The sequence below is a fragment of the Recurvomyces mirabilis genome, assembly GCF_035927965.1.
Source record: "Recurvomyces mirabilis strain CCFEE 5264 chromosome Unknown scaffold_2, whole genome shotgun sequence".
NCBI lineage: Eukaryota > Fungi > Ascomycota > Dothideomycetes > Mycosphaerellales > Teratosphaeriaceae > Recurvomyces > Recurvomyces mirabilis.
In genome coordinates this window covers 1,090,056-1,114,015 of record NW_027041936.1, presented here as the reverse complement: position 1 = coordinate 1,114,015, position 23,960 = coordinate 1,090,056, and the positions used below count along the sequence as shown (strand labels likewise).

The 23,960-nt window shown below is 54.3% G+C and overlaps 10 protein-coding genes across 10 annotated transcripts; 7 read left to right on the top strand and 3 right to left on the bottom strand.

Moving 5' to 3' along the window:
- Window positions 1-413: 413 nt before the first annotated feature.
- On the top strand, window positions 414-967 carry MBF1 (multiprotein-bridging factor 1; the record flags this gene model as incomplete). Its single annotated transcript, XM_064833893.1, has 2 exons — window positions 414-572; window positions 644-967. The coding sequence occupies 2 exons, from the start codon at window positions 414-416 to the stop codon at window positions 965-967; spliced, it is 483 nt and encodes a 160-aa protein (XP_064698854.1).
- A 1,534-nt stretch (window positions 968-2,501) lies between these two features.
- CRP1 (Cruciform DNA binding protein) lies at window positions 2,502-5,664 on the top strand (the record flags this gene model as incomplete). Its single annotated transcript, XM_064833892.1, has 3 exons — window positions 2,502-2,642; window positions 2,738-2,898; window positions 2,955-5,664. 3 exons carry the CDS (start codon window positions 2,502-2,504, stop codon window positions 5,662-5,664), a joined length of 3,012 nt encoding a protein of 1,003 aa, XP_064698853.1.
- Window positions 5,665-5,734: 70 nt separating this feature from the next.
- LTS14_001182 (uncharacterized protein) lies at window positions 5,735-8,077 on the top strand (the record flags this gene model as incomplete). The annotated part of the gene is made up of 4 exons (XM_064833891.1): window positions 5,735-5,909; window positions 6,008-6,027; window positions 6,460-7,922; window positions 7,987-8,077. 4 exons carry the CDS (start codon window positions 5,735-5,737, stop codon window positions 8,075-8,077), a joined length of 1,749 nt encoding a protein of 582 aa, XP_064698852.1.
- Window positions 8,078-8,743: 666 nt separating this feature from the next.
- On the top strand, window positions 8,744-11,764 carry LTS14_001181 (uncharacterized protein; the record flags this gene model as incomplete). The annotated part of the gene is made up of 1 exon (XM_064833890.1): window positions 8,744-11,764. The coding sequence occupies one exon, from the start codon at window positions 8,744-8,746 to the stop codon at window positions 11,762-11,764; it is 3,021 nt and encodes a 1,006-aa protein (XP_064698851.1).
- Window positions 11,765-12,176: 412 nt separating this feature from the next.
- Window positions 12,177-13,865, top strand: LTS14_001180 (uncharacterized protein; the record flags this gene model as incomplete). The annotated part of the gene is made up of 1 exon (XM_064833889.1): window positions 12,177-13,865. The coding sequence occupies one exon, from the start codon at window positions 12,177-12,179 to the stop codon at window positions 13,863-13,865; it is 1,689 nt and encodes a 562-aa protein (XP_064698850.1).
- Window positions 13,866-14,306: 441 nt separating this feature from the next.
- Window positions 14,307-16,205, top strand: LTS14_001179 (uncharacterized protein; the record flags this gene model as incomplete). Its single annotated transcript, XM_064833888.1, has 2 exons — window positions 14,307-15,069; window positions 15,094-16,205. 2 exons carry the CDS (start codon window positions 14,307-14,309, stop codon window positions 16,203-16,205), a joined length of 1,875 nt encoding a protein of 624 aa, XP_064698849.1.
- A 326-nt stretch (window positions 16,206-16,531) lies between these two features.
- LTS14_001178 (uncharacterized protein) lies at window positions 16,532-18,064 on the bottom strand (the record flags this gene model as incomplete). Its single annotated transcript, XM_064833887.1, has 1 exon — window positions 16,532-18,064. The coding sequence occupies one exon, from the start codon at window positions 18,062-18,064 to the stop codon at window positions 16,532-16,534; it is 1,533 nt and encodes a 510-aa protein (XP_064698848.1).
- A 247-nt stretch (window positions 18,065-18,311) lies between these two features.
- Window positions 18,312-18,938, bottom strand: LTS14_001177 (uncharacterized protein; the record flags this gene model as incomplete). Its single annotated transcript, XM_064833886.1, has 1 exon — window positions 18,312-18,938. The coding sequence occupies one exon, from the start codon at window positions 18,936-18,938 to the stop codon at window positions 18,312-18,314; it is 627 nt and encodes a 208-aa protein (XP_064698847.1).
- A 209-nt stretch (window positions 18,939-19,147) lies between these two features.
- On the top strand, window positions 19,148-21,541 carry LTS14_001176 (uncharacterized protein; the record flags this gene model as incomplete). The annotated part of the gene is made up of 1 exon (XM_064833885.1): window positions 19,148-21,541. The coding sequence occupies one exon, from the start codon at window positions 19,148-19,150 to the stop codon at window positions 21,539-21,541; it is 2,394 nt and encodes a 797-aa protein (XP_064698846.1).
- Window positions 21,542-21,737: 196 nt separating this feature from the next.
- On the bottom strand, window positions 21,738-23,585 carry LTS14_001175 (uncharacterized protein; the record flags this gene model as incomplete). Its single annotated transcript, XM_064833884.1, has 1 exon — window positions 21,738-23,585. One exon carries the CDS (start codon window positions 23,583-23,585, stop codon window positions 21,738-21,740), a length of 1,848 nt encoding a protein of 615 aa, XP_064698845.1.
- Window positions 23,586-23,960: the final 375 nt, after the last annotated feature.

Below are 23,960 nucleotides of genomic sequence, written 5' to 3'. Positions count from 1 at the left end.
ATACAGATGATTGCTGCATTGCATTTGTGGTTTGCGTTTGCGTTTGGAGCGTGGCATGGTGATACCCTTCTGACCGCATAGCATTGCGAGCGTTCATCTACACTTTAGACTCCATAGATGATATATGATTTCATGATTTGTACAACAAGAAAGCAAAGTGAAAAGTGGTTAATCACGTGGCAGCACATGGAACTTCGCCGAAACCCTGCAGGTGCCAAGCCTTATGACATCGCCACTCTAGAAACAGTCACCGGCGAGAAGATGCGTGCACACGAGCAACTCCCACGTATTCTCTCACTACAGAGATATTGTTTAACCCTCGACCAATCCATACCATCGAAAGACACTCACAGAACCTCTGACACCTACCCGAAACCCACGAATACCACATCACCACGTCCACGGTCGAGAAAATGTCTGAAGACTGGGAATCCGTGACGAAGATTGGTAGCAAGGCTCGAGGACCAGGCGCCACAACAAGAGAGACCACAGTCAAAGGCAAGACCGCTCTAAACGCCGCCCAACGTAGCGGAGCAATTACAGGCACAGAAAAGAAATACGCGAGCGCAAACGTAAGTACCCTCCACCATCCAACCTCATCAATCCCCATCCCACATACTGACGCTCTTCTCTCCCTCTACAGGCAAGCGGCAACCCAGAAGGCCAACACCTAACCAAAGTCGATCGAAGCGACGACATCGTCAAGACGAAAAAAGTCCCCGACGAAGTCTCCAAAGCCCTCATGCAAGCCCGCAATAACATGAAGAATGCCAAAGGCAACACGATGACGCAGAAGGAGTTGGCGACGAAGGCGAACGTGGATCCCAAGGTGATTTCGGATCTGGAGCGGACGGGGGCGGATTTCCCGGCTATGGATGCGATTCAGAAGGTGCAGAAGGCGGCGAATGTTAGGTTGACGGGGAAAGATATCGGGGGGCCGATGCTTGGCCCTAAGAAGAAGACTTGATGGATGGCACTGATGAAGTGATGGGCAGAGGGCTTAGTTGTGCATGATTAGCGGTTCTTTGAGCCTACGGCTTCGGTTATGATATGTGCTAAAAATGATAGAGATGGCAGTACCTTCATCGAGGCCTCCATCTGTCTTGGCTGATGCGACTCAAGTATGGTACCACAGGCAAGAGCGGTGAGAACCAGGCGAGAAGCACCACCGCCATCTAACTGGACTCTGCAGCATCTCGAAGATCGGCATAACCCTGCCCAGTTCCAGCGCGATAAGCAGTACTGCCGCTCTCGTCTATCATCATAATATGATCAAAGCGCTATCTATCAAGCAGAGTGATCATGCTTGACGTCCTGCGACCTCTTCTGCCTATTCCGACACGTACTAATGATTCACCCATACTTCTTCTGCGCTGTCAGTGTAAATACCTGTGCAAGTTCAGGTACGAGCGGACACCACATCAACCATCCGCGAGCCTGTTGTCGGATGAATCGATCCGCTACAGCATAGAAGTGCTTCGTTCCGAAAGAACCTAATAAGATTGTTGAAAGTAACGTTCGGTATAGTGGTGGTTTCAACGATTCATGGCTGATGGTTCTCAAGACTGAGGAAGCCTCAATGAGCATATCTGCTGGGATTGTTCTACTGGCCGTCAGATGTTGCCACAGAACATGGAGAAGCGCTTGCCCTGGAGCGATGCTTCGGACTGCGATATCAAGAGTGGAGTCCTCTACAGCACAGTAGCTTGGCAGCCGTAAGTGACGTGCATGAAGACTGGCGCGTGCGGACACGCCGTCGCCTGCAAGACCAGCCATCTGCTTGCTGCAGGGCTCGTGACAAGCTTGAGCTTTCCTTTCGCCTTTACGCCCGGCGCAAAGCCATCTCATTCGCCGAACCAGATGTGGAAGATATCTCTGCGGAGTGCGCTTTCAACCATATTCCTTATATCCAACTATTGCTTCTGTTCTACCTCCTCCTGCTCTGGATTTCGAATTTAGCCAGGGAATACTATCTCTTGCCTTGGTAAAGGCGTGCTCACAGACCTTCACGCGATCCTATTTCCAGCTCATTCGCCGCACCGGCGGGCGGGGTGAACTTCTTACCGAGCAGGCCTGCTCCTTGTCAATTTCGCGCGCCATCGTCGCTTGCGAGAGCTTCAGCAACTGGGTGAACAGAGCTGTGACTTGGACAGAGACAGAAAGGCGGAGTGCAGAGACACGAGGGCAGTGTCAAACATCATTCTCTTCGCTCAGCACGTACATTCCTCCTTCGTCATCTGATCTGTAGACTCCACCAAGCTACAGCTTCCGCCCAGTCTTTGTACATATATCCTGCTCGAGTCGCGCAGGTCATGGCAAGCTATAACTTTCGCTGTGAGTAGTATCTCACCTTATCTGTTGCCCTGCCATCCAACACTACCTTCGGTTATATACCCGAGACCGAGGACTTGACGTGAGAGAGGAAGGATCAAATACTGACTCGTCTGCATCATCACAGGGGAGCATCCAGCGGAAGAAGTCTGTGAGTAGTCAACCCGCACATGAGAGGTAAGTGGGTTCTGACTAGCACAGTTGTTACCGGAACGTTCGACAACTGGGGCAAGACGATCAAGCTAGACAAGAGCGGCACAGCGCATGAGAAGACGGTGCCATTGAAGTCGCACGAGAAGATTCTGTACAAGGTGCGTTTGGTGAACGAGGAAGGCGGGGCGAGGCGGTGCTTGCCAGGCAGCTGCTTACTTGCACTTGGAGCGCACATGCTGATTCTGGATCACAGTTCGTCGCCGACGGAGTGTGGAACTACGACCACACAGCCAAGTCAGAAGCCGATCACGAGGGTAATCTTAATAACGTGCTCTACTCGGAGGACCTACAGAAGTCGCACTCCTCCAATACTACTGCTGCTGCTGCCATCTCTTCTGTAGCACCCGGCGCATCGTAAGCCATGGCCACCCTCAATAACGGAAAGCCCATCATGACTGATTGGGAAACAGCACCGCCGCTATGGCAGGACAACAACCACTCGAACATACTAGTTCGAGGGACCTTCCTGGCGCTTTCCCTGAAACACCAGCATTCGAGAAGGCGGAACCGCAACACGAGGCGAGCTTCCTGCCAAATGTCTCATCTTCCGCCGAGAAGTCCATGTCCGTCAATCCTCTCCCAGCAACAGGCGGCATGGGCAACCCAATATCTTTACAACCAGGCGAGAAGATCCCTGAGCAAACATCGTTAACCGGCAACACTCTTACCAGCAACGTTAAGCTTGACAAAGAATCGTACGAGAGATCTGATACTGGTGCGCCTGTTCTTCCTGCCGCCCTCAGCCCAACGAGCGAAAAGGAAGCTTTTGGTGAGAAGTCGATCTTCGGTCTCGGTCCTCAAACCAGCAACATGATCCCAGAATCCAGCATGGGTATGGGCAAGGATGCACCTGCCGCCATTGACCCAACACCGATGTCCTCGAGCGTCGGACCTCAGAGCACAACCAACCAGCTTGCCGGCGCACAGCCTCTCGAGCCACGTGGTGAAGCGCCAGCAGTCGTAGCTGAGTCCCAGGACAGGGCCAACGTTGATCCCGAGGCCAGCTCAAACCCTGCTGCAGTTCAAGAGAAGGACCAAGTCGAGAACGAGCTATTAAGCAAAGTACCAGAGGCACCAGCTACGGCTTCGAATGGCATGTTCGGATCATCAGAGCGAGGTGTGCTTGGAGCGGCTGCTGCGGGTGTCACTGCCGCTGGTGGTGCCGCTGTCGCCGGAGCTGCCTACCTGAACAACCAGAAGAACAAGGCAGTGGAGAACAACTCCGTTGGCGGAGGTCTGACTGGCTCGGCACCACTCGCTCACAGCACTTCCTCCACCACTCCCGCCGTTGTCTCCGAGTCCCAGCACGAGGCGCACGCTTCCCCAGAGGCCAGCGCCAATCCCGAGGCTGTACAAGAGAAGAGCGCGGTTGAGAATGAGTTGCTCTCTCGAGTCCCTACAGAGCCGGCCACATCATCTAGTGGTGCCTTAGGGTCTTCCGAACGCGGCATTGCTGGTATGGCTGCTGGTGGTGTTGCTGCCGCGACGGGCGCTGCGGCTGCTGGTGCTGCGTATGTTACTGGCAAGGAGAACCACAATCCTAATACTTCGACTATCGGCTCGACCACAGGCGCACAGTCACTTGCTTCCGAATCGACTTCCACACCTCTCGCCGTTACCGAATCTCAGCAGAAGGCCCATGTTGGCCCAGAGGCTAGCGCCAACCCCGAGGCTGTGCAGGAGAAGAGCGCGGTGGAGAATGAGCTTTTGACCAAGGTACCAACTGCTTCGGCTACGTCGTCCAGCGGCGCATTTGGATCTTCGGAGCGCGGTGTTGCTGGTATGGCTGCAGGCGGTTTGGCTGCTGCTGGTGGTGTGGCTGCCGCCGGTGCTGCGTATGTTACTGGTCAAGACAAGAACCCAGACACTTCGGCTGTTGGCTCGACTTCCGCTCCTCTCACCGTCACCGAGTCTCAGCAGAAGGCCCACTTTAGCCCCGAAGCTAGTGCGAACCCTGCCGCTGTTCAAGAAAAGGATCAAGTAGAGAACGAGCTCCTTTCGAAGGTCCCTACAGCCCCAGCCACATCCTCAAACGGCGCATTCGGATCATCTGAAAAGGGTGTTGTTGGCATGGCCGCTGGAGGAGGGGCTGCCGCGGGCGCTGCGACAGCAGGTGTCGCTTATCTCGCCAACGATAAGCTGAAGGATGCTACGGGCCGTGATGCCGTTGGTGCTCTGCCGCAGAGCGTTCAGCAAAGCATTGCCAGCATGAACAACAAGGGCTCCTCCACTTCCGCGCAACAGCCTCAGATTGTCAAGGACAGCCTGTCGAGCATGGACAACAAGGGCTCGACTGGTGCTTCGGCACTTCCTGTTTCCGAGTCTACGATCCCGCAACAGACGCATGTTGGTGAGGGTGTTACCATCCCAGCTGGAGGTGAAGCACGTGGTGTTGCTAGCTCTGTGCCTGAAGAGGTTGCGGCTAGTCAGAAAGAGGCGCATGTCGGTCCTGAGGCCGCGGCGAACACGGAGGCTGTTAGGGAGAAGAGCGCGATGGAGAATGAGCTCTTGAAGAAGGTTCCTGAGCACAACGAGACTGGTGCCCCCGCACCAAGCTCTTCCGCTGCTTTGAGCTCTACTGCTCCTGCTGCTGCTTCCACCTTCACCTCCGCGGTCCCGGCACCCTCCTCGACTGGCGCACCTCAGCTCGGTGACCCGACCTCGGGCGTCGCTGCTCTGAGCCTCGACTCGACCAGCAAGTCTGCCACCGGCCTAAACGCTCCAGCCTCTGAACCCGCCATGCCACCCACCCAGAAAGCCGCCCAGACCCTCGCCACACCACCCGCCGCCCCAGTCTCCGCAGACCGCAGCCGCGACGTCTCGCCCATGAGCAAACCAGTCGGCGGCAGCGCCAGCCGAGCCACAGCACCCCAAGTCACAGACGGCGTGGCTGCCACAAGCACGGTCCCCGCCACTTCTACCGCCGGCAAGCCGGTTGGTACTCCCCGTCCCGCAGCTTCGGGAAGCTCGGCAACGCCGGAGAAGAAGCGACATTCTTTCATGGGGAAGAGCAAAGGGACGCCTGATAGTACCAAGTCGACTGGTGCCGCGAGCGAGGCGTCCGAGGGTGGTGGAAAGAAGAAGGGGTTCTTGAAGAGGTTGGCTGATAAGCTGAAGTAGACCTTTTTTGGTTTGCTTGGGCTGAACTATCCCTCCTGGCCTCAATTATGATGGGGTCTGTGCTGACGCGATGGTGAGAAGTGCAACCGAGGCTTTCGATGCTATTGTTGAGGCCCATGCCATTCAAAATCGGAGGGTTGTGGTCATGAGCGCGCGGGTAAAGCAACCTGGACTTAACGCGGAAGTGGAAGCGAAGGGAGAGGAAGAAGTCGTGGAGGAGCATGGTGGCAGTGGCCGTTGTGATGGTGACGATACCCTTGCCTTGATTTTTATCTTGCCCTTGCACGCGTTGCCCGTTCCTTTTTGGACATTGAAAGAGTACTTACTGCATAGGTGGACATAGTGTTCATTGGACTGTATCTAGTATTTTATCGTTCTGCATCTTTAATCTTTACTTACCTCACCACGGACTGGTCTTCATTGCGTCGGACTGACATCGCGGAGTTCTTGGGCTTGACTGAGCTCCACCTCACTCCTCACAACCCACTTGCTCTCCATGCGAATCTCTCATTCCTACAGTTGTGCTTACATAGTATCGCAGATCCACCTTCTCCTAAATCCGGAACTCCACTCAAGATCGAACCGGCAGTCAAAGAAGAACCCGCTGCATCACCTTCTCCTAATGCTCAAGCATCGCTAAACGGATCTGAAAACACGCCACCTTACTCTGGTTCTCGCCGCGGCGTCTGCATTTCTTATAGACTACCTCGTCCTGTTCCTACATCGCAGCGCCCCAATTTTCACAATAGCTCGCAGCAGCAGCAGCAGCGTGGGCAAAGACCTGGGCTGGGGTAGTATCCCGGGTCTTCGACCGCGGCGGCACCTCCTCCGGCTATTCCTCCGAGACATCCTTCTCGGGGTAGTGTCGAAGAGGTGGGTAGAGAGGGAGGGAGCAGTGCGCCACCTGTGACTGTGACTGAGCGATCGGGCCAAGAGGGTACGGGCGTGGGCAGGGAGAACAGAGAGGATAGTGTGGAGAGTGAGTATTTGAAAAATGGGAGGGAGAAGGCGGAGTCGGCTAAGGAATCGGATGGGAGTGGGAGTGGCAGTGAAGATGGTGAGAATAGTCCTGGCGACGCTACTGGGCGATCGAAGCCCGTGGGTGGTGTTTCATCGGCCTCTTCACTGCCTCTTGGTAAGAAGCAACGTCCGGCGCGGTACCACGGGCGCACTATCTCGGAGCCTACTGTCGAATCAAAGACGCAGAGCGACAGCGAAGCAGTGAATCCTGGACTCAGCGCTTTGGGTGCGATGGGCAGACTGTCCATCGGTCCTACTTTCGATCCCAGGGCGCCACATAAGCAACAGCCGACCCCTCCGCGTGTACAGACTGCAGGACCGCGTCAGAAGCGGCGGAAGACGAAGGGAGAGGATGAGGATCCTGATGCTATTAGGCCTGCGCCGCCGCTGTCACCAGAGGACATGGACGCATCGCCGTCTGCTTCACCTTCTGGCACTGGCGCTGCTTTCCCACTACATACGCCAAGACAATTGAGCGCCGAAATCAGGAAACAAGGTGGTCTGACGGAAAACCCGGGAATCAGTGTAGCGGCTGCGATGAAGTCTCACCAGTCTCCCACGACGATCTCACCGGGAACGGGATCAAGGACTACGACTTCGTTGCAGCCGAGTCGAGCCTCGCCGTCTCCGCAGCAGCGACGGGGATGGTTTCAGAGGACTTTCACCAGTGGGCGGCATCAACAGGAGCAGCAGCAGCAGGGGCACCAGCAGGATCTTATGCGTAACTCGCTGGCTGTGCATCATACTCGGTTGACTCGGGCGCAGCGGCAGGCCCAGGCACAGACACAGACCCAGGATCAGACGAGTATGCAGTCGGGCCGGGATTGGAGAGCGCAGCAGAGTGAGCTGAGACGGGAGTCTGGTGCTCCGGCTCGAGCCCGTACGCGATCAGAAGGCCAGGCATCGACGGAATTGGAGGAACTGAGAGAGGACGTGGAGAGGAGAAGATCGATACGGTCTCCTGAACCCTCGCGCACCGGCAGCACTGCAAAGGACGGCAGTCAGGATGGTGCTTCCGAGATCGACAAGACGGGTAGCCGGGAAGATGTTTCGCGGACGGCATCGAATGCGAGACCTGCACAGTGGGAAGGTAACCTAGCGGAGCATTCGGCGAGAGGGCATATACTTGGTCCTGCTGTTGTAGCTCGGGAGCAGCGAGGAGGTCCACAGGGACGGAGACGGAGGCAGAGACAGCAGGGTGGGATCTTGGGAGGGCTGAGGTCGATGGGGGAGTCTGTGTATGCTGGCTTGTGTGTGGTGGTTACCTCCGTAGCAATGGTTTGGGGTTTACTGACTTGTCAGTGCCTACGATGAGTCCCGTCCGTTCGGGGTGGAGACGGATGGTTACCGAGCTTTCGTTGGTTTGGCGAATTACTATCGCGGCGGTATGTGAGTGTGGATGGCATTTTTGGATGTCTTGTGGGTCTATCATTTGACTGTTTTAGTTGTGCTGCAGTACGTCTATTGTTGATGTCTACAAATCAGCTCTCTTCTGACCGCCGTCTTAGGGATGGCGTCGGTGTCTTTCTCGTGAAGGAAAGGTTGCTTGATGCTCAATATTAATAATGGGACTGATTCGTCTCTTGCGGCCTGCTTGACAACGTGAGGTGGAGCACTTCGAGGTTGATGCTCGCGCGTCGATACGCGTGGCTGGGAGCTGGACAAGGTTTCAGCCACTCCCGCCCGCGGCAACGCGACGCAATGCAGCTACTGTGTATTCTGGTACGGTAGCTCACCTTGCCTTGCTAGCCTCGTCACACTCTCGCCATTTACACGGCATCTGTCAATTGTCTCTCGTTCGCCAGCACTCAGCAAGCAACAAGAAGTGCTATTAGTATTCAATAATGTTACATTGAACATAATAGACTTTCCCTCCGCCAAGGATCTGCCCCAGAACGCTGAGACGCTCGTCAACGGCTTTCGATAAACAATGACGATGCAACAGCCGTGAAAGTGCCCGAGATAGAGAGAGTAGATCAGGCACCGACATTCATTTCAATCAAGACACAACACGGCCGAGACAGGCATTGGAGTGGTAACGGTATTCACTACCATCAACATGGCTTCACAAGCCGCACCTCTGCAACATGGACCTCACGCCGCTGGCATCTTCGCCGATATGACCGTCGACGGTCCCGAGATCGGGACATTAGTCCTGGTGATCGACCGAGCAAAGAACTTGCCTAACAGGCGGTCGATGGGCAAGCAGAGCGCCTACTGTGCAGCACGAGTCGGCAAAGAAGCCAAGAAGACGGAAACCGACAAACGTGGTGGACAGACGCCGAAGTGGGATCAGGAGCTGCGGTTCACGATCCACGACTCGCCGGACTATCAGCAGTTTAAGCTATCGATCTTCAGCGAGGACAAGAGGACGGATCTGGTGGGTGAGGCTTGGGTGAACCTGACGGAGGTTGTTGTGCCCGGTGGTGGGAAGAATGATTTGTGGCAGGGGTTGAACTGCAAGGGCAAGTACGCGGGTGAGATACGCATTGAGTTGACCTACTACGACTCGAGGCCGAAGCCGGAGAAGAGCGTATCGATCAGAGAAACGGGAGAGGATGATCTGAGGAGCAGTATTGGTGGGAGTAGGGTTAAGAGGAGACCATTGCCTGGAAACCCTGGAGCGATGTCCATGACTTCAATTACATCGGAGACGGTGGCAGACTTTGGGACTGCCTTGCCTGGAAGGGCGAAGCATGGACCCAGGGACTTCAGAACTCCTGGTAGAGCGAACTCCTTGCCGCCCGAGCCTGCTGCCCCGACTGCACCACTTGCGATATCGAACGGGTACGGTACTCCACCTTCAGCTTTGCCACAGCAAATGCCACCTGTACAGTATGAAGAAGAGCCACAGCAGTATCACGAGGAGGCGTCTTATGAGGATCCATATCAGCAGCTTGATTTTCTGCCACAATTACCACCTAGTGATCGACAGCGTGCGAATGTGAACTCACGGAATGGTTCGAGACAAGCACGCCCAGGACAGCCGTCGCCATTGCAGCAGCGGCCATACAGTCACATGAGTCTGCCACATTCTCACTCCGCACCTATCGTGCCAACTCAGACTCGTGGTCCAGACATGTATGAAGACAATGGCTACGAACTTTCCACCGACTACCCAGAGCCAATACCAGATCTGGATTACCAACATCAGCAGCTTCGACAGCGACGCAATGATGTCCCACCTGGCTGGCAAGAAGAATATGGCGACCCATACGATGATCGACCGCGAACAGCAGAATCTGATGGCGGTGCGCCCCCGCCACCTCCGCCGATGCACACTCACAGTGCACCTGCCGTGCCACAATATGCTCCTTCTAGTGGTCAATCATCACCTGCGCAGCCTGCCTACATGAACACACCTCCAAGTACGCGACATCACTCTGTCCCGAACGCGTCGCCACTGCAACAAGTCGAGAGGCGGTACGGCCCTCAACAGCAGACCCCGCCACATGGCCATCCAGCTCGAGGTAGATCGATAGACACATATGCCGGATCATCACCTGAGCAGAGTCCATACGTCGCTGTACCACTGCCACCCAGCGGCGGCTCCCCCTACGGACGAAGCCCTGCTTCACGTGCACGTCACAGCATAGCTGACCCCTACACCGGCACGCCGACTCGCCCACACCCGCTGTCGCAAGAAGTGCCGAGGCCACGATCAAGGAGTCCGATGCCTTATGCACCTTCTTCGCACGCACGAGCGCCTTCACCGAACCCGTATGCGGCTCAGCCACGCCCGCGATCACCGTTGCCAGAGTATGCGGGGTCACATCGCGCGCATTCACCACTACCATATGCGCAACCACAATCACACTCGCCAGCCTATCAGTCAGAGTATCATTCAGACAGAAGAGGCGAAGGTCCTCCCTTGATCAAGCCTCGAGCTGTGTCTCCACGACCGCCACCACAGCCAACATCTCAGCCACGGAATTCGTACCATCTACAATTTCCCGTTCGCGCCTTTGAATCGGGAGACAATAGTCCGCTCTCGACTTCGACACCACGTAACGCTGCACCCCTAGCACAACATCATCGCATAACACCCACCCGCAAGCCCACATCGTCGAGCCAACAACCCTCTCCGATCGACACCTCCGCCTCAGGTCGTCCGAGTCCAGGCGGTATGCCGTTCTCACCAGACAGCTTCGACGTCCACAACCCGAATGCTCCTCGTAGCGGTGGCGCCTCACCTTACACTTCGGCACGTCCCGAGTCACGCGATACACAAAGTGCCAACAACTCCGGACCAATCGTAGGCTGGCACGGGCAAGAGATCGATCCCTCTGATCACCTTCCGGTGGAAGCCTGGGCACCGGAGCCGGAGAAGAAGGTGCCGAGTAAGACCTACGGACTGGGCAGGGATCGTGACTTTGGACCGAGAAGTGCGGGTGGGAGTCCCGCTAGTCCTGCTGGCGCAGGCGGAAGGATGATGGGGAAGGACAATGTGATCACCGTGCGAATGAAGCCCGCAAACACTGGTAGCCCATCTTTAGCTCCTACGCAAGAATCCTCACCAAGCACGGGTAGGAACAGGCTGACGAAGAAGAACGTACGGAGCAACTCTGCTATCGAGCCGCTAGGCGAAAGACATAATTTCAACGGGCAGGATATGCATGATATACCTGACCCTTACAGCGGCGGTGGAGGCCAAGCTGGAGCGCAATATAGCAATGGTTTCCTCAATGATGGTCGAGCACCAGCGTATGGCCGCGGAGGTGCACCGAACGTGCCACCTAAAATTCCTATGGGGGGCGGTAGTCCGGGGGGTTATGGTGGCGGGTATGATGGTGGATATGGCGGTGGATACGATGGCGGATATGGAGATAATGGTGATACTGGGTACGGTGGTAACAATGGGTACGCACGCGGTGGGTATGATGATGATGCACTGGCTAGGGAGATCGGGAGTATTGATATTGACTCGCCTAGTCCTCGAGGGCATGGTGGTGCGTATGGGAACGGAGCGAGGTTTGCTGGTGGGTCTGCTGGAAGGTCACCTGGTGGTGGTGGCGGCGTGCCGGCGCCTGTTGCTTATGTTCCTGTTAGGAGTCAGAGGGATAGAGGAAGTTATTATTGAGGTCTTGGGGTTTGGATTGTCTTGCAAAGCGTGAATAGATGGGTGTAAGAATAATATGTTTGGCATGAGCGTGCTGTTGTCACTGAGAAGTTTTATCATGAAGCCGAATTGTACTTCAGCTGCCAGCTAAGCTTCTGCGTCCTCGTCCACCCTCCTTGCCTTTGCTTCAATGACTTGGATTGTAAATTTTGCTGGGGTCATTCTATTATGGAAGGCACATCCTGCCATCCTCCTGCCGTATATAAGGCCTGGTGAACATGACTACCGAGGTCCAACCTCCAAATTATATTGTTTACTACAAACAACATCCATTGAACATACAATATATCCCTACTCATCCTAATAACCTTACAGAAGCATATATCTAGAACACCCTATCTCGCCTAAGACCAAGCATACGTCCTACCAAACCATGCCTAGGGAACAATACAAACGCGACCTCTACCGTCTTGACGCCGGAGACCTAGGCCACATCGAAGGCGTAACCGTCTCCTACCGATCTAACAGTTCACGAACCCAAGCTCTATCCCACTACTTCGGCGGCCTCCCCTACGCTCTTCCACCTACTGGTCCTTATCGTTTCCGTCGCCCACGTCCACTTCCGGATCAATATCGCTATGGCACGAAAATCAGTCCTGGTTGTTTCACCCGTTCTGCTGCTTTTTGTCCTCAACCGGTCTTTAACAACGGCATTGACAACAGAGATCTCTGGAGCGAGGATTGTCTACAATTAAATATCCATATCCCTGTTGGTGGTCCTCCGAGTCCGAATGGATGGCCAGTTTTCTTCTATATCCATGGTGGGTTCTTGCAATGGGGGAGTCCGAATATGACGCCCGAGGCGTTGGCGCCGCTTTTGAGTGAGACGGCGTTCATGGCAATTATTATCATGCCTGCTTATCGTGTCAATGCATTTGGATTTCTTGCTGGGATGGAGCTGCAGGATGAGGCGAGGAGGAATGGGGAGGTGGCGACAGGCAATTTTGGGTTCTGGGATCAGAGGCTTGCTTTGGAGTGGACGGCGAGCAACATCCATGCCTTTGGAGGCGATGCGAATAATATCACGCTTGGAGGGTATTCCGCTGGTTCTCACGGTGCTTTTCAGCAATTAGCTCACGAGCTATATTTCGTTTCGGATGAGAAGGCGATTATCAAGCGAGTCATCATGTGGTCGAATAGTCCTGGTGTACAGCCTAAAGGCTTGGATGAACAGCAGAAGCAGTTCGATGAGTACCTTCTTCGACTTGGCATCCCTCTGACCCTGTCGGCGGAAGAGAAACTGGGACGTCTACGGTCAATGACTATGCAGGAACTTGTGGCTCCACAGAACAACATGCAATACTCCGAGTTCCGCGCAACCACAGACGGCTCTTTTATTCCCGCCTCGATGGTCTCGAATATCAACTCAGGAGACTTCGGCCGAAGGATGAAAGCACGTGAAATCAAGCTCATCAACGGCGAGTGCAGGGATGAACACAATCTCTACCGTGCCTGGCGAACACCTGCAGGAAATTCATATGATGCCATCTACACACGCCTCTGTGCCGACTATCCTGAACGTGCCGTCAAGCGATTAATGGATCACCACTGCTCTGGTGCGGAGAAGAAAATACCACGGGGAATGAAAGACTGGACAGACTTCTTCGGCCACGCATACGCAAACATGCAGGTCCACAGCCTTGAACGCGGCTTCATCAACGGACTTGCAAAAGGGGGCCTTGAACCAGGCAAAGACCTCCTGCGCTACCGCTTCGACTGGCGTGCCTCGACCGTCCCATTACCAGAGGAATGGGGCGTTACTCACGCTTCAGACATGGATATTTGGTTCTGGGGTGAAGGGCATGGGGAGGGACTGAGAGAGGACGAGAAGGTGACGCTGAAGTGGTGGAACGAGGCTTTTGCGGGGTTTGTGAAGGGCGAGGCGGTGTTGTGGCCTTGTTGGGGTGTTAGGGATATGGTTAGATTGAGGGGTGATGGGGTGACAGATACGTGGAATGATGAGAGGTGGGAGGAGGGTGTGAAGGTCTGGGAGGAGGTTAACAGTGATAGTGGAAGTGATATTGGGCGGGGAGTGCTGGGTTGGATCAAGGCTAGGATCTGAGATTATTGGATACCATCTGCATATTTGTCCGATCAACAGATTCCTCACTCCATCCACGCTCACCTTTCGTAGCGACTGTTGGTCGCCCTTAAATCACAGTGGTCGCCTTTTGGAGTCGCAAGTGCCATTGTTCGATGCATATCTTAACAGACGTATCAATGACATGCAGGCTGCCGCACCACATGGCATGATCAAACAAAGATGCACAGCGGCTTGCTGCTGGTCTCGTGCATCGTGCTTATTTCGCATGTCTGAGACAAGCAGTCTACGATCTTGACAAAGCACATCCGCTTGCTATAGTCTGGCTCGCGGATGACACATATACCCATGAACAGTTCTTCCAAATCACGATCTCAGCATCATCGTATCTCCAAGTCAGCAAGACTTCCAACAGCATATTCGCCAGCAATATACCGAACGTCAGATCCAGCAGCCAACAACATGACCAACCAACCATATTCGTACCAACAATCAGCTCGCAGCAACATGCTACCAGCTCCAGCACTTCCACCACCTCGCCCTGAGTTCTTCCTGTCCCGGAGCAATACCGGCCTCCTCGTTCCGCTCATTCCAGCCGACGAATTGCCTTTCAATATCTCTCTCCAAGGCGTCCCTCGTGTCATGCGAGCTGAGGATACTGTTGGGATGCAGTGTGTCAGCTACATCCCGTACGTCGGCACTACCTACAAGCTGGACCGTGGAATCTACCTCCCGGCCCTGCCTCACGAGATCGATAGCACGAATGGTATGGTCGGCCAGACTAGGGCTCACTGCGGAGGTGCGCCTGTGCAGCCAAAGTTCCTGGCTCCGGACCACTTTGCTCGCCAGGCTCTTGCACAAGTCGGTGTCCAGGCCCAGCAGGGTACCATCAACGCTGGCATCACAATGCGTCCACTCTCCGCCCACGAGACGGCGACAAATTGGCGCAGCAGCTTCAATCCCACACCAGCTACTGCGAATCAATCGCCACAGCAGATTCCTGCCACTGCTTCTACTATCTCTTCATCAGCTTCTGCACAACTCGCAAACAACAAAACAACGTCCAAAACCCAAGAACTCATCAACGCCATCCTCTCCACTACAACCGGTGCCTGTACAGCCGCGAATCTCAACTATACCGCTCCGTCCGGCCCACTGCCAGGACCTTCAGGGACTGCACCAGACTCCGAGAAGAAACAGTACTGCACTTACTGGATCCGTACGGGTGAGTGCGACTATATCCAGCAAGGCTGTCTGTTCAAGCATGAGATGCCTGATCGTGAGACGCTGGAGAGCATTGGCTTTCGAAACGTGCCTAGGTGGTGGGCTGAGAAGAATGCTGGTGTGGGCGGAATGCGGTCTAGTGTCATGATGAAATCTAAGACGATTCTTGGGCAGGTGCCGAATGATGCGAGGGCTATGATTGGGAAGCCGAGAGATGTTAGTGAGTGGTTGAAAAAGTCCTCGTCTGATTGCGGAGAGGACAGGAGCGCTACGAGCGACGGCGAAGGTGGCAATGCTATACCTGGGTCCGAAGCGGATGACGAGGGTAGCGGTGCTGAGCAGAAGGTGGGCGAGAAAGAGGTCAGGACTCCTCAGCAGAGCCAGAGCCCTCTTACAGAGCCACTTGTACCAGAGACAGTCAAGCACTTGGACTCTAAACAGGAGCCGACTGCTACCAGCCCCAAGCAGCCAGAAGTCGTCGAAGCCAAGGCTACTACCTCCCGTTCGCCACCAGCAATCGATATCCGCAAAGCATCAACCTGCAGCGACCTCATCGACCTCGCTTACCCAACCTCACCAAATCCGTCCTCGTCGCCACCACCAGATACACCTGCTCTCACTCCCACGACTTCAGCAGCCTCCACTCGCCCAAGCACGCCCTTGACACCACGAGCCGCATCTTTCAACCCAGTCACTCCAGAAAAGGCCGAGAAGAAGCAGATCTTCGTCCCCAAAGGCGAGTCCATACTACCACACATCCAAGACGTGCGCAAGCACCAGCTCCGCCAACGAATCCCCCGTGCTCCGATCTCTGAGCAGACAAGGGCGATGCCGCTTGAAAAGCAGATCCAGGAGAGGCAGCGTCAGCAATCCAGAGCTCAGGCTCTGGTCCGTTCCAAGACCTCTGCCCAGGCCCTGATCACAGTCCTTCCGAAACCACAGACATGCACCACGGAGTCTGAGGGCAAGGCAGTGATCACAGTCAAGCTGGAGAAAGGTCTATCGGCCTCTCAGCACGCTCCCAAGACCTTAGCACAGTCGGGCGAGAGTCGTGGTCAGCAGTCTGGTGCAGGGACGGAGCAGAAGTCATCCAGGAAGAGCGCCCCTCGTGGTGCTCGCAGACCTGCGAGGAAGTAGGTGTGGGCTCGATTGAGTCGGAACGGGAGAGATGTAGTGAGACATGCAATAACATCTAACCGATGGGACGGCAGACTTGTGATTTGAGACTGGTGCTCGCGTTGGTCTTGCGGATTTGTGGCGTTCTTCCTTCCTTATCTCTTTGGTTCGGTCTTGACATGCACTGTAAATATGTCGCTCACAGTCGTGCTCTCGGACGGGCAATAAGTGAAGGCGGCTTGGTTGAACGAGATCCATATAGAGCTAGCTTACGTATCTACTACCTCAAGACCACAAGTCCCTCCTCATCGCCACTCGTCCACCCCTATTATGTGATATCAATACGCTCATCGTGCCGAAGTGACCCAGCCACCACTAGCCCTCCCACCTACATAATCACACCATAGCTCCTCGTTCTCACTTGCAAGCGTACTCATGGATCCAAAACTTGGCTTCCCAGCGATCTTGCAATGGCTTTTCTTGACGACTGATAATGGCCGCACGGTCATATTTGCCGACGCAGAGGCACGAAAATAAATACTATGGGGCCGGAGAGCCGTGGCATCATCGCTCTTTTGCTCATGCTGTAATATCTGCAGTGAAAGCTCTCGCATGGTGTTCAGAGTCTCCCAGCTCGAAGATCTGCTAATCGTGCTATTTGATATCCCATTTACTAGAATTTGTGGAGCTTCAGCCGTCGAGATTCGTGGTGTAGGCAGCATAGTCTCCCAGCTTGATGCACGACTAAGAATTCGTGCCTTCAGGTTGAGAATTGAGGTCGCAGGTGTTAGAAAGTCATCCTCAACAAGGGTGTTCAAGTATGGCCGTGCGTTGAAGCCTGGCAAGGAGTCCCATCTCCTCGGTCGCTCCGCCAGAAAGGAGATTCTTGCTCCTGGATGTAATGGTGGTGGTGGTGGTGCAGTAGATGGGAGTGATAGCGGCTTCCTTGCCACCACGGACTTTGATCTCCACGACGAGGCATTGATGACTGGTTGTGTGCTTACAGTCGTGCATGGGAGATCACTCTTCACCTTATCGTCCTTTCGTAGCTCCACCAGCCACCTGCCATCTTCACTTCTGCCGATACCGACGTACCTATGCGTGGAGTCGACGATATGCTGCCACACAATATGCAGATGACACACACAGTCTCTCGGGTGCACGCGATCGTTCACGCGGGTCATAGCGTGGCGCTTGTACTTCCCACCACACCAGAGCTCAGCACACGCTAGTCCACCAAGACCAGATGGACTGACGAGGCGGATGGAATCTTGCAGCGGGGTAGGTATGACAGTCGTGTCGTTGAGCTCCTCATTGCTAGAGTCCATTGATAAGGCGTCAAAGATGGAAATGCACTCAGCATATTCTTGGAGCTGGCTCGAGATCCTCTCGTCCAGTATCAGATATGGGACCCGCTCAATATGTCGGGCACTGTTCATGGATCGCAACAACGCAGACCGTCCATCTTGAAGCTCCTTCCGATACTTTTGCTCGCTGGTATGGCTTATGTTGGCCACTTCGGGTGTCGCGAAGCTGCCCAGTGACGAAGAGCCTTCACTTCTCAGACTGTCGGTACGATTCGCACGATGCGCAGTAAATATGGTCTCTTCGTGAGCTCCTTTGGGAGCATGAGCAGAGCGCTTAAAGATGCGGCGTGCGACACTATCGGCCACGTATCGGTCCTGGCTTGGACGCAAGTGAGAAGTTTCCTGTCGCGGCCGAATGCGGAGATCTATACTGCTGATATTCTTGATCATCGTGATGAGTTTCAAGTGCTCGTAAATCGAGCATAATGAGGCTGAAAGTGTGGCAAAGTGCGAAGTTATGGTCCGGCCAGCTTCGACACCATGATATGATTGTCCGTTCGTGAATGTCGACATGTTTGCTTGAGGGCAGCCGTAATAACGTGTGACGTAGTGATCGTGACCAGGGAAGGCGTGATCCGCTGGATCGTAGTAGCGATCATTCGACGACTGCAGCAAGTGAGCCGGTCCGAGACCCAAGTGAGGGAGCATCTGATGACTGGCGACAGCCATCATCTTTGGCACAGAGCCCTTTCAGCACCCCGGGTTTTCGTATCAATGTTCGCTTTATTTAGATGCATCGTCGTCCGTTCACAGCACAAGCTCACTTGGCACCCTTCCTTTGCCTTTGCAACACCTCCTGCCTCAACCCTTCAGCAGCAGCCTGCACCTCGATCATCCTACCCACGCCCTTCCTCCAGCTCTCCTCCAGACTCTGTACTTCCCCCGCTGCATTAGCCTGCACAGCCCGTCTCGCCTGCTCCACCTCTTCCACCTCTAATTTCCTCCCCTCCAAATCCCTCTCGAGACTCCTCAGCTCATCTTCCAGCTGACTGTTGCACACCAACCACGCGTTCTTGCCGTATGTCTCAAGTAGTGACAAATTTATCTCACGACCGCGAAGGTACTCGGCACTTGTGTAGGCTTGTCGAAGAGCGGTGTTCCAGGCTTCCTTATCTGAGCCAGATGGAGGAGCTTCTGGTGCATCGTAGCGTGCCATGTCAATACCTGTATTCTCATCCTTGGCGACACCTGAGCCTATACGGGCAACCTCATGCTTGGTTAGATCTGAGGCTTTGCTCTCGCGCATGGCCGGGATCGAAGGATGTAGGGTGCTTGTGTTGTCCATCTCGGCCTCGATCAGGGCTTGTGCTGCTGACATTGCTTCGGTCGAATGCTGAGCATCGACGTACGGCAATGCCGACGTGAGCTGTGGTTGTAGGAGCGGCATCTTTGTCCTTGTCGAGTAGAGATAGAGCAGCCGGAATGACAATAATTTGAGGTTCCCACGAGTCAGTCGTTCAACGCATGGAGGCCCGTGCTTTGATGTACGGTAGAACTACACTCCACTTCCCTCCTCTCATCCACGTTTGACGGTTCGGACTCACTACCAATGGATGGGATCAGTTGGCAAGCGAAATCAAGTTATAGAGTTACGACATGGCTCGTCACCCACTGATACTCGCTTTGGCCGCCGGGCTGATAATCTTGCTCTCGACCATCAACATCTTCCATCGATTCGGGACCTCGGATCTATCATCAATATGGCAACAGAACGCCGATGGACTGCCGCATCTACCACAGCTCCAGAATATACTAGGCGATGATGTCGACAAATTCCAACATGATCCAACAGCTACCGAGCAGGGATCGACATACCTCCTTGGCGTTGGCAAAGGCGACATAACAGGTCCTGTCGTCGAGATCAACTTCATGGGCTATGCGGATCCGAATCAAGTCGGCAGTGGTGTGCGTCAACGATTGTATAGTCGTGCCTTCATCCTTGGATCAAACTCGGAACCAACAGATCGTATTGTCTACCTGGTACTCGATACGCAGTCAGGCGACACTGCAATCCGTCATGGTATTTTGCAGGCGCTGGCAGAAAGGGGTGGCGATTATGCAACGTTATATGGCAATCAGAACATAGCTGTTACGGGCACGCACTCGCACTCTGGACCTGGGGCTTGGCTCAATTACTTGCTTCCGCAGATCACATCCAAGGGTTTCCACAAGCCTGCTTATCAAGCTATCGTCGATGGTGCCGTAGCATCGATCGTGCAGGCCCACGAGAGTCTCTCGACGGGTCGTCTCTCTGTGGGCACGGCTGATGTGGACAATGCAAATATCAACAGAAGTCCATACGCCTACCTTGCAAATCCTGCCGCGGAGAGAGAGAGGTATCAGCACGATGTCGATAAAGCCATGACAGTCTTGCGCTTCACACACTCCTATGAAGACTACGACAAGGATATCGGCATGCTGAGTTGGTTCCCAGTGCACGGCACGAGTATGCTAGGCAACAACACACTCGTCACGGGTGACAACAAAGGCGTAGCAGCCTATCTCGTCGAACGTGGTTCGAAGATACCACATTTCGTTGCGGGCTTCTCACAAGCTAATGTGGGCGATACATCACCAAATGTTGAAGGCGCTTACTGCGAATACGGTGACGATGCAGGGCAGCTGTGCGACTTCAAGACTTCACTTTGCGGCAATGAATCACAGCCTTGTCATGCTAGGGGACCATACTGGGGCCGCAATGACGCGGGCACAGCTAGTACATTCGAGATCGGTTCGAGACAAGGTCTTGCAGCGATGGAACTACTCAAGAATACCGCCCCTGGCGCCTGGACGCCCATCACGGGTGGCGTAGTGAAAAGCACACACCACTTCGTCGACTTCAGCTCGTTCACTTTCCCACTTTCCAACGGCACCTACGTATCCACCTGTCCAGCAGCTCTAGGCTACTCCTTCGCAGCCGGCACCACGGACGGACCAGGCGCCTTCGACTTCAAACAAGCTCCTGACAACCCTCAAGCTTCGCCTTTCTGGAATGCCATAGGAGGTCTCGTAGCAAAACCCAACGAGACGCAGCAAGCTTGTCATGCGGACAAGATCATCTTGCTTGATGTGGGAGAGTCACATAAGCCTTACGACTGGTCACCTAACATTGTCGACGTGCAGATGCTGCGTGTGGGGCAGATGTTCATGATTATCTCGCCTGGTGAAGCGACGACGATGGCTGGTCGAAGATGGAAAGAAGCTGTGCGCGAAGCCGCGGCGCATAGTTTGCCGAAAGGACAGGATCCTATAGTCGTCCTTGGCGGTCCAGCGAATACATATACACACTACATCTCCACCCGAGAGGAGTATAGTATCCAGCGCTACGAGGGAGCATCGACGCTTTATGGACCATGGACACTGAATGCATACATTAATCGGACTCTCGCTTTCCTCCCCGAGCTCTTTGGGAACGACAAAGACTCGCAAAACCAGCACGTCCCTAGCAGTCATGAGCATAGTCCACAACCACCAATCAATATAAACGCCTCCCTGACGTTTATTCGACCTGTCGTCGTCGATACCACGCCCTTCTTCAAGCACTTCGGCGACGTGAAAACAGACGTCCTTCCCGTGTACAAACCCAGGGAAACCGTCTCCGCGACCTTCGTAGGCGCTAATCCACGGAACGACCTCCGACTCGAAGGCACCTTCGCCGCAGTAGAGAGGTTCGATTTCGAAGCTAAGACATGGCGACGGGTCCGTAGTGATGAAGACTGGTCGCTCGTCTACGAATGGAAACGCACTTCTTCTGCTCTGGGTACGAGCGAGGCGAAGATCAGCTGGGAGATGGGATGGGAGACTGGTGCGTGGCGGGGAGGTATCGATCAATCCCAAGAAGACGATGAGCAGCATGGAGGTCTAGTGTTTAACCGAAGCGAAGAGGAGTTGAGAGGTCTGTATAGACTGAGGTATTATGGTGATTCCAAAGCTCTGGGAGGGAGGATTACGGCATTTGAGGGTGTCAGTGGAGAATTCAGGATTGTTTAACGATTTGTGTTATGAACAGATGTCATGTACGAGAATCTGATGCGACTAGCGCACCTGTAGATATACGAAGCTGATAGCTCGACTCTATGCCAGTATACAAGAGCTAACTGAAAATGCGTGGATGTACTAATAGAGCAGCGCCTCGACATGACCGCTTCAACGCTCGTCAAAACAACAACAAAGGATATCTTGCACTCTAATCTCCCATAGCGGCTTCCATCTTCTCGTCCATGCCGACACGCCATCGAGGACCGAATCTCTTCATAGCCAATATGGTCAAGATGCCGCTCACTAGAGCAACGGCCCCGATGATCGTGAACAAAGCACCATTTCCGATTGCATTGACCAAAGGACTAGCCACGATCGTGCCGACACAGCTGAAGATGTTCCTCACGAAGTTGTTCAATGCCACGCCATTACTCGCCTTCCTCGGCATGAACTCTGTAAGCATGGTAGTAGCCATAGCGAAGATCAACATACTGCCCACTCCAAAGAAGAAATTGGCTATCATCGGCCCAGCAGTGTTAACGCCGTATTGAGCTGTCCAGCCGTATGTGATAATAGCCGCAGGCCAGAGTATGGCTCCTATCCAAGCATTCTCCCGCATCCTGTCTTCTGGTCTGTACATTAACTTGCCGTTCTCGTCGTATCGGCCGGCGTTGCGAGCTTCGCGCGCCATGATCGCGTCAACCCATCTACCGCCAAAGATCGAGGAGAGGAAGTAGCCGAGGGAGTTTGGAAGGTAGAGGAGGCCGACTATTGTGCTGCTGTAGTTGTAGGGTGCAACGGAGAAGGTCATTTGGACGGAGATGTTCAGGACGTAGAGGGAGGCGAAAGTCACCGTGGAATAGTATATACAGACTGCCACGGCAGGAAATCGAAGGTAGAGCACGATGCGTAAAGGATCGATGAAGGCGCGGCGTAGCATGACCCAGTATTTGCGGGTTTTGACCCGTACCGACTGTTTGGTTGCCGTACGTGTGAGTGCAGGTCGTCCGGCTCCAGTCTTTTCGTCCTGATCATTAATAGTCGCCTCCACTTCTGCCTCAGCAATAGCTGCCATTGGCTTTCGTCGTCGCAGCGTCTCCGGCAGACAGAATACAAGCAGAATGCATAGACAAGCACCGAATATGGCGAGGAACCATTGTGTTGACCGCCAGCCAAGACTCTGCGCCAGAGCACCACCTATGATTGGCGAAAGTAGAGGTCCACATAATGGACCTAAATAGAAGATGCCCATTGCGCGTCCTCGTTCCTTCACTTCCCATATATCTGCCACTGTCCCTGCGCCGACAGCTTGCACGGAGGCTGCCGCTCCACCAGATAGACATCGCATGACGATGAACATTGCGATATCCGTACTCACGGCAGACACCACATTGAAGACAACGAACAGCATGAAAGAGGCCAGGTAGATGTTTCGACGTCCCAGCGTCTCGCTGAAGCTGCTCCACCATAGTGGGAAAATGGACATCGAGAGCATGTATAACGCAACGCTCAAGTTGACGACAGTCTCATCGACCTTGAACGTGGCTTCGATATCTCGAAGTGCAGGTAAGATTAGACTTGAGCCCATTGGCGCCACTGCACCAGCGCAGGCAATGATGAAGGTGATCATCCATTTCTTTGGTCGAGTGTAGTCGTATGGCTCGGTGACTTCGGCAAAGATACAGAATCTGGCGAGCATACCTCGTCGTTCTGATCTGGGTACCTTGATAGCATCTGGACGGACAGATCGTGAGGATGATCGTGGCCTACTTCGAGTCCTACGGGGCGGGACTTGATGGTCGTGAGCTTCATTGTCGTGCTCAGTCTGGTGCGAGTCTAGGGACGATCCCGATGTCCGTGAGTGTCTTGATGATTGTCGGCCTCGCATAATGGTTTCGAGGATGTCTTCACTGTTTGAGCATGGTGCGCCCACAGCTGTGATGTCTGGCTCCTTGGACAGTGCTATATTTTTATATGATGAGTCCGTCGGCCGTGCATCGTTGGACTCTGTGCTCCCAGTCTGGGCCGCGTCGACCTTCTCAAACTTGTCCCCCATACTGGTGATTATCGATAGGTCCGGTGTATCATCTGCGCCACACAGATCGTTTCATCTTGCCAGTGCCATTGCACTCGTACGTCAATGCTGCCGGATATTGATGCACATGTGCTACGCTGCAAAACAGGTAGATGGCCATCAAGAAGGAAACCCCGACACCGTCAACACTTACCGTTCTCCTCAACAGGTGTGCGGCATCCGGCACACTTCCATTGCACACATCGGCCATACGCGGTGGATATTCATCGCTAGACCAGACGTGATCAGCTTGGTGCATGAGATAGCCGGTAGCCGAGGCGAAGCTTTTGCCGTTGTCGTTGCGCTGTACCTCAATCATAGAGCCAAGTATTCTCGTTCACGTAATGTGGAGTGTGA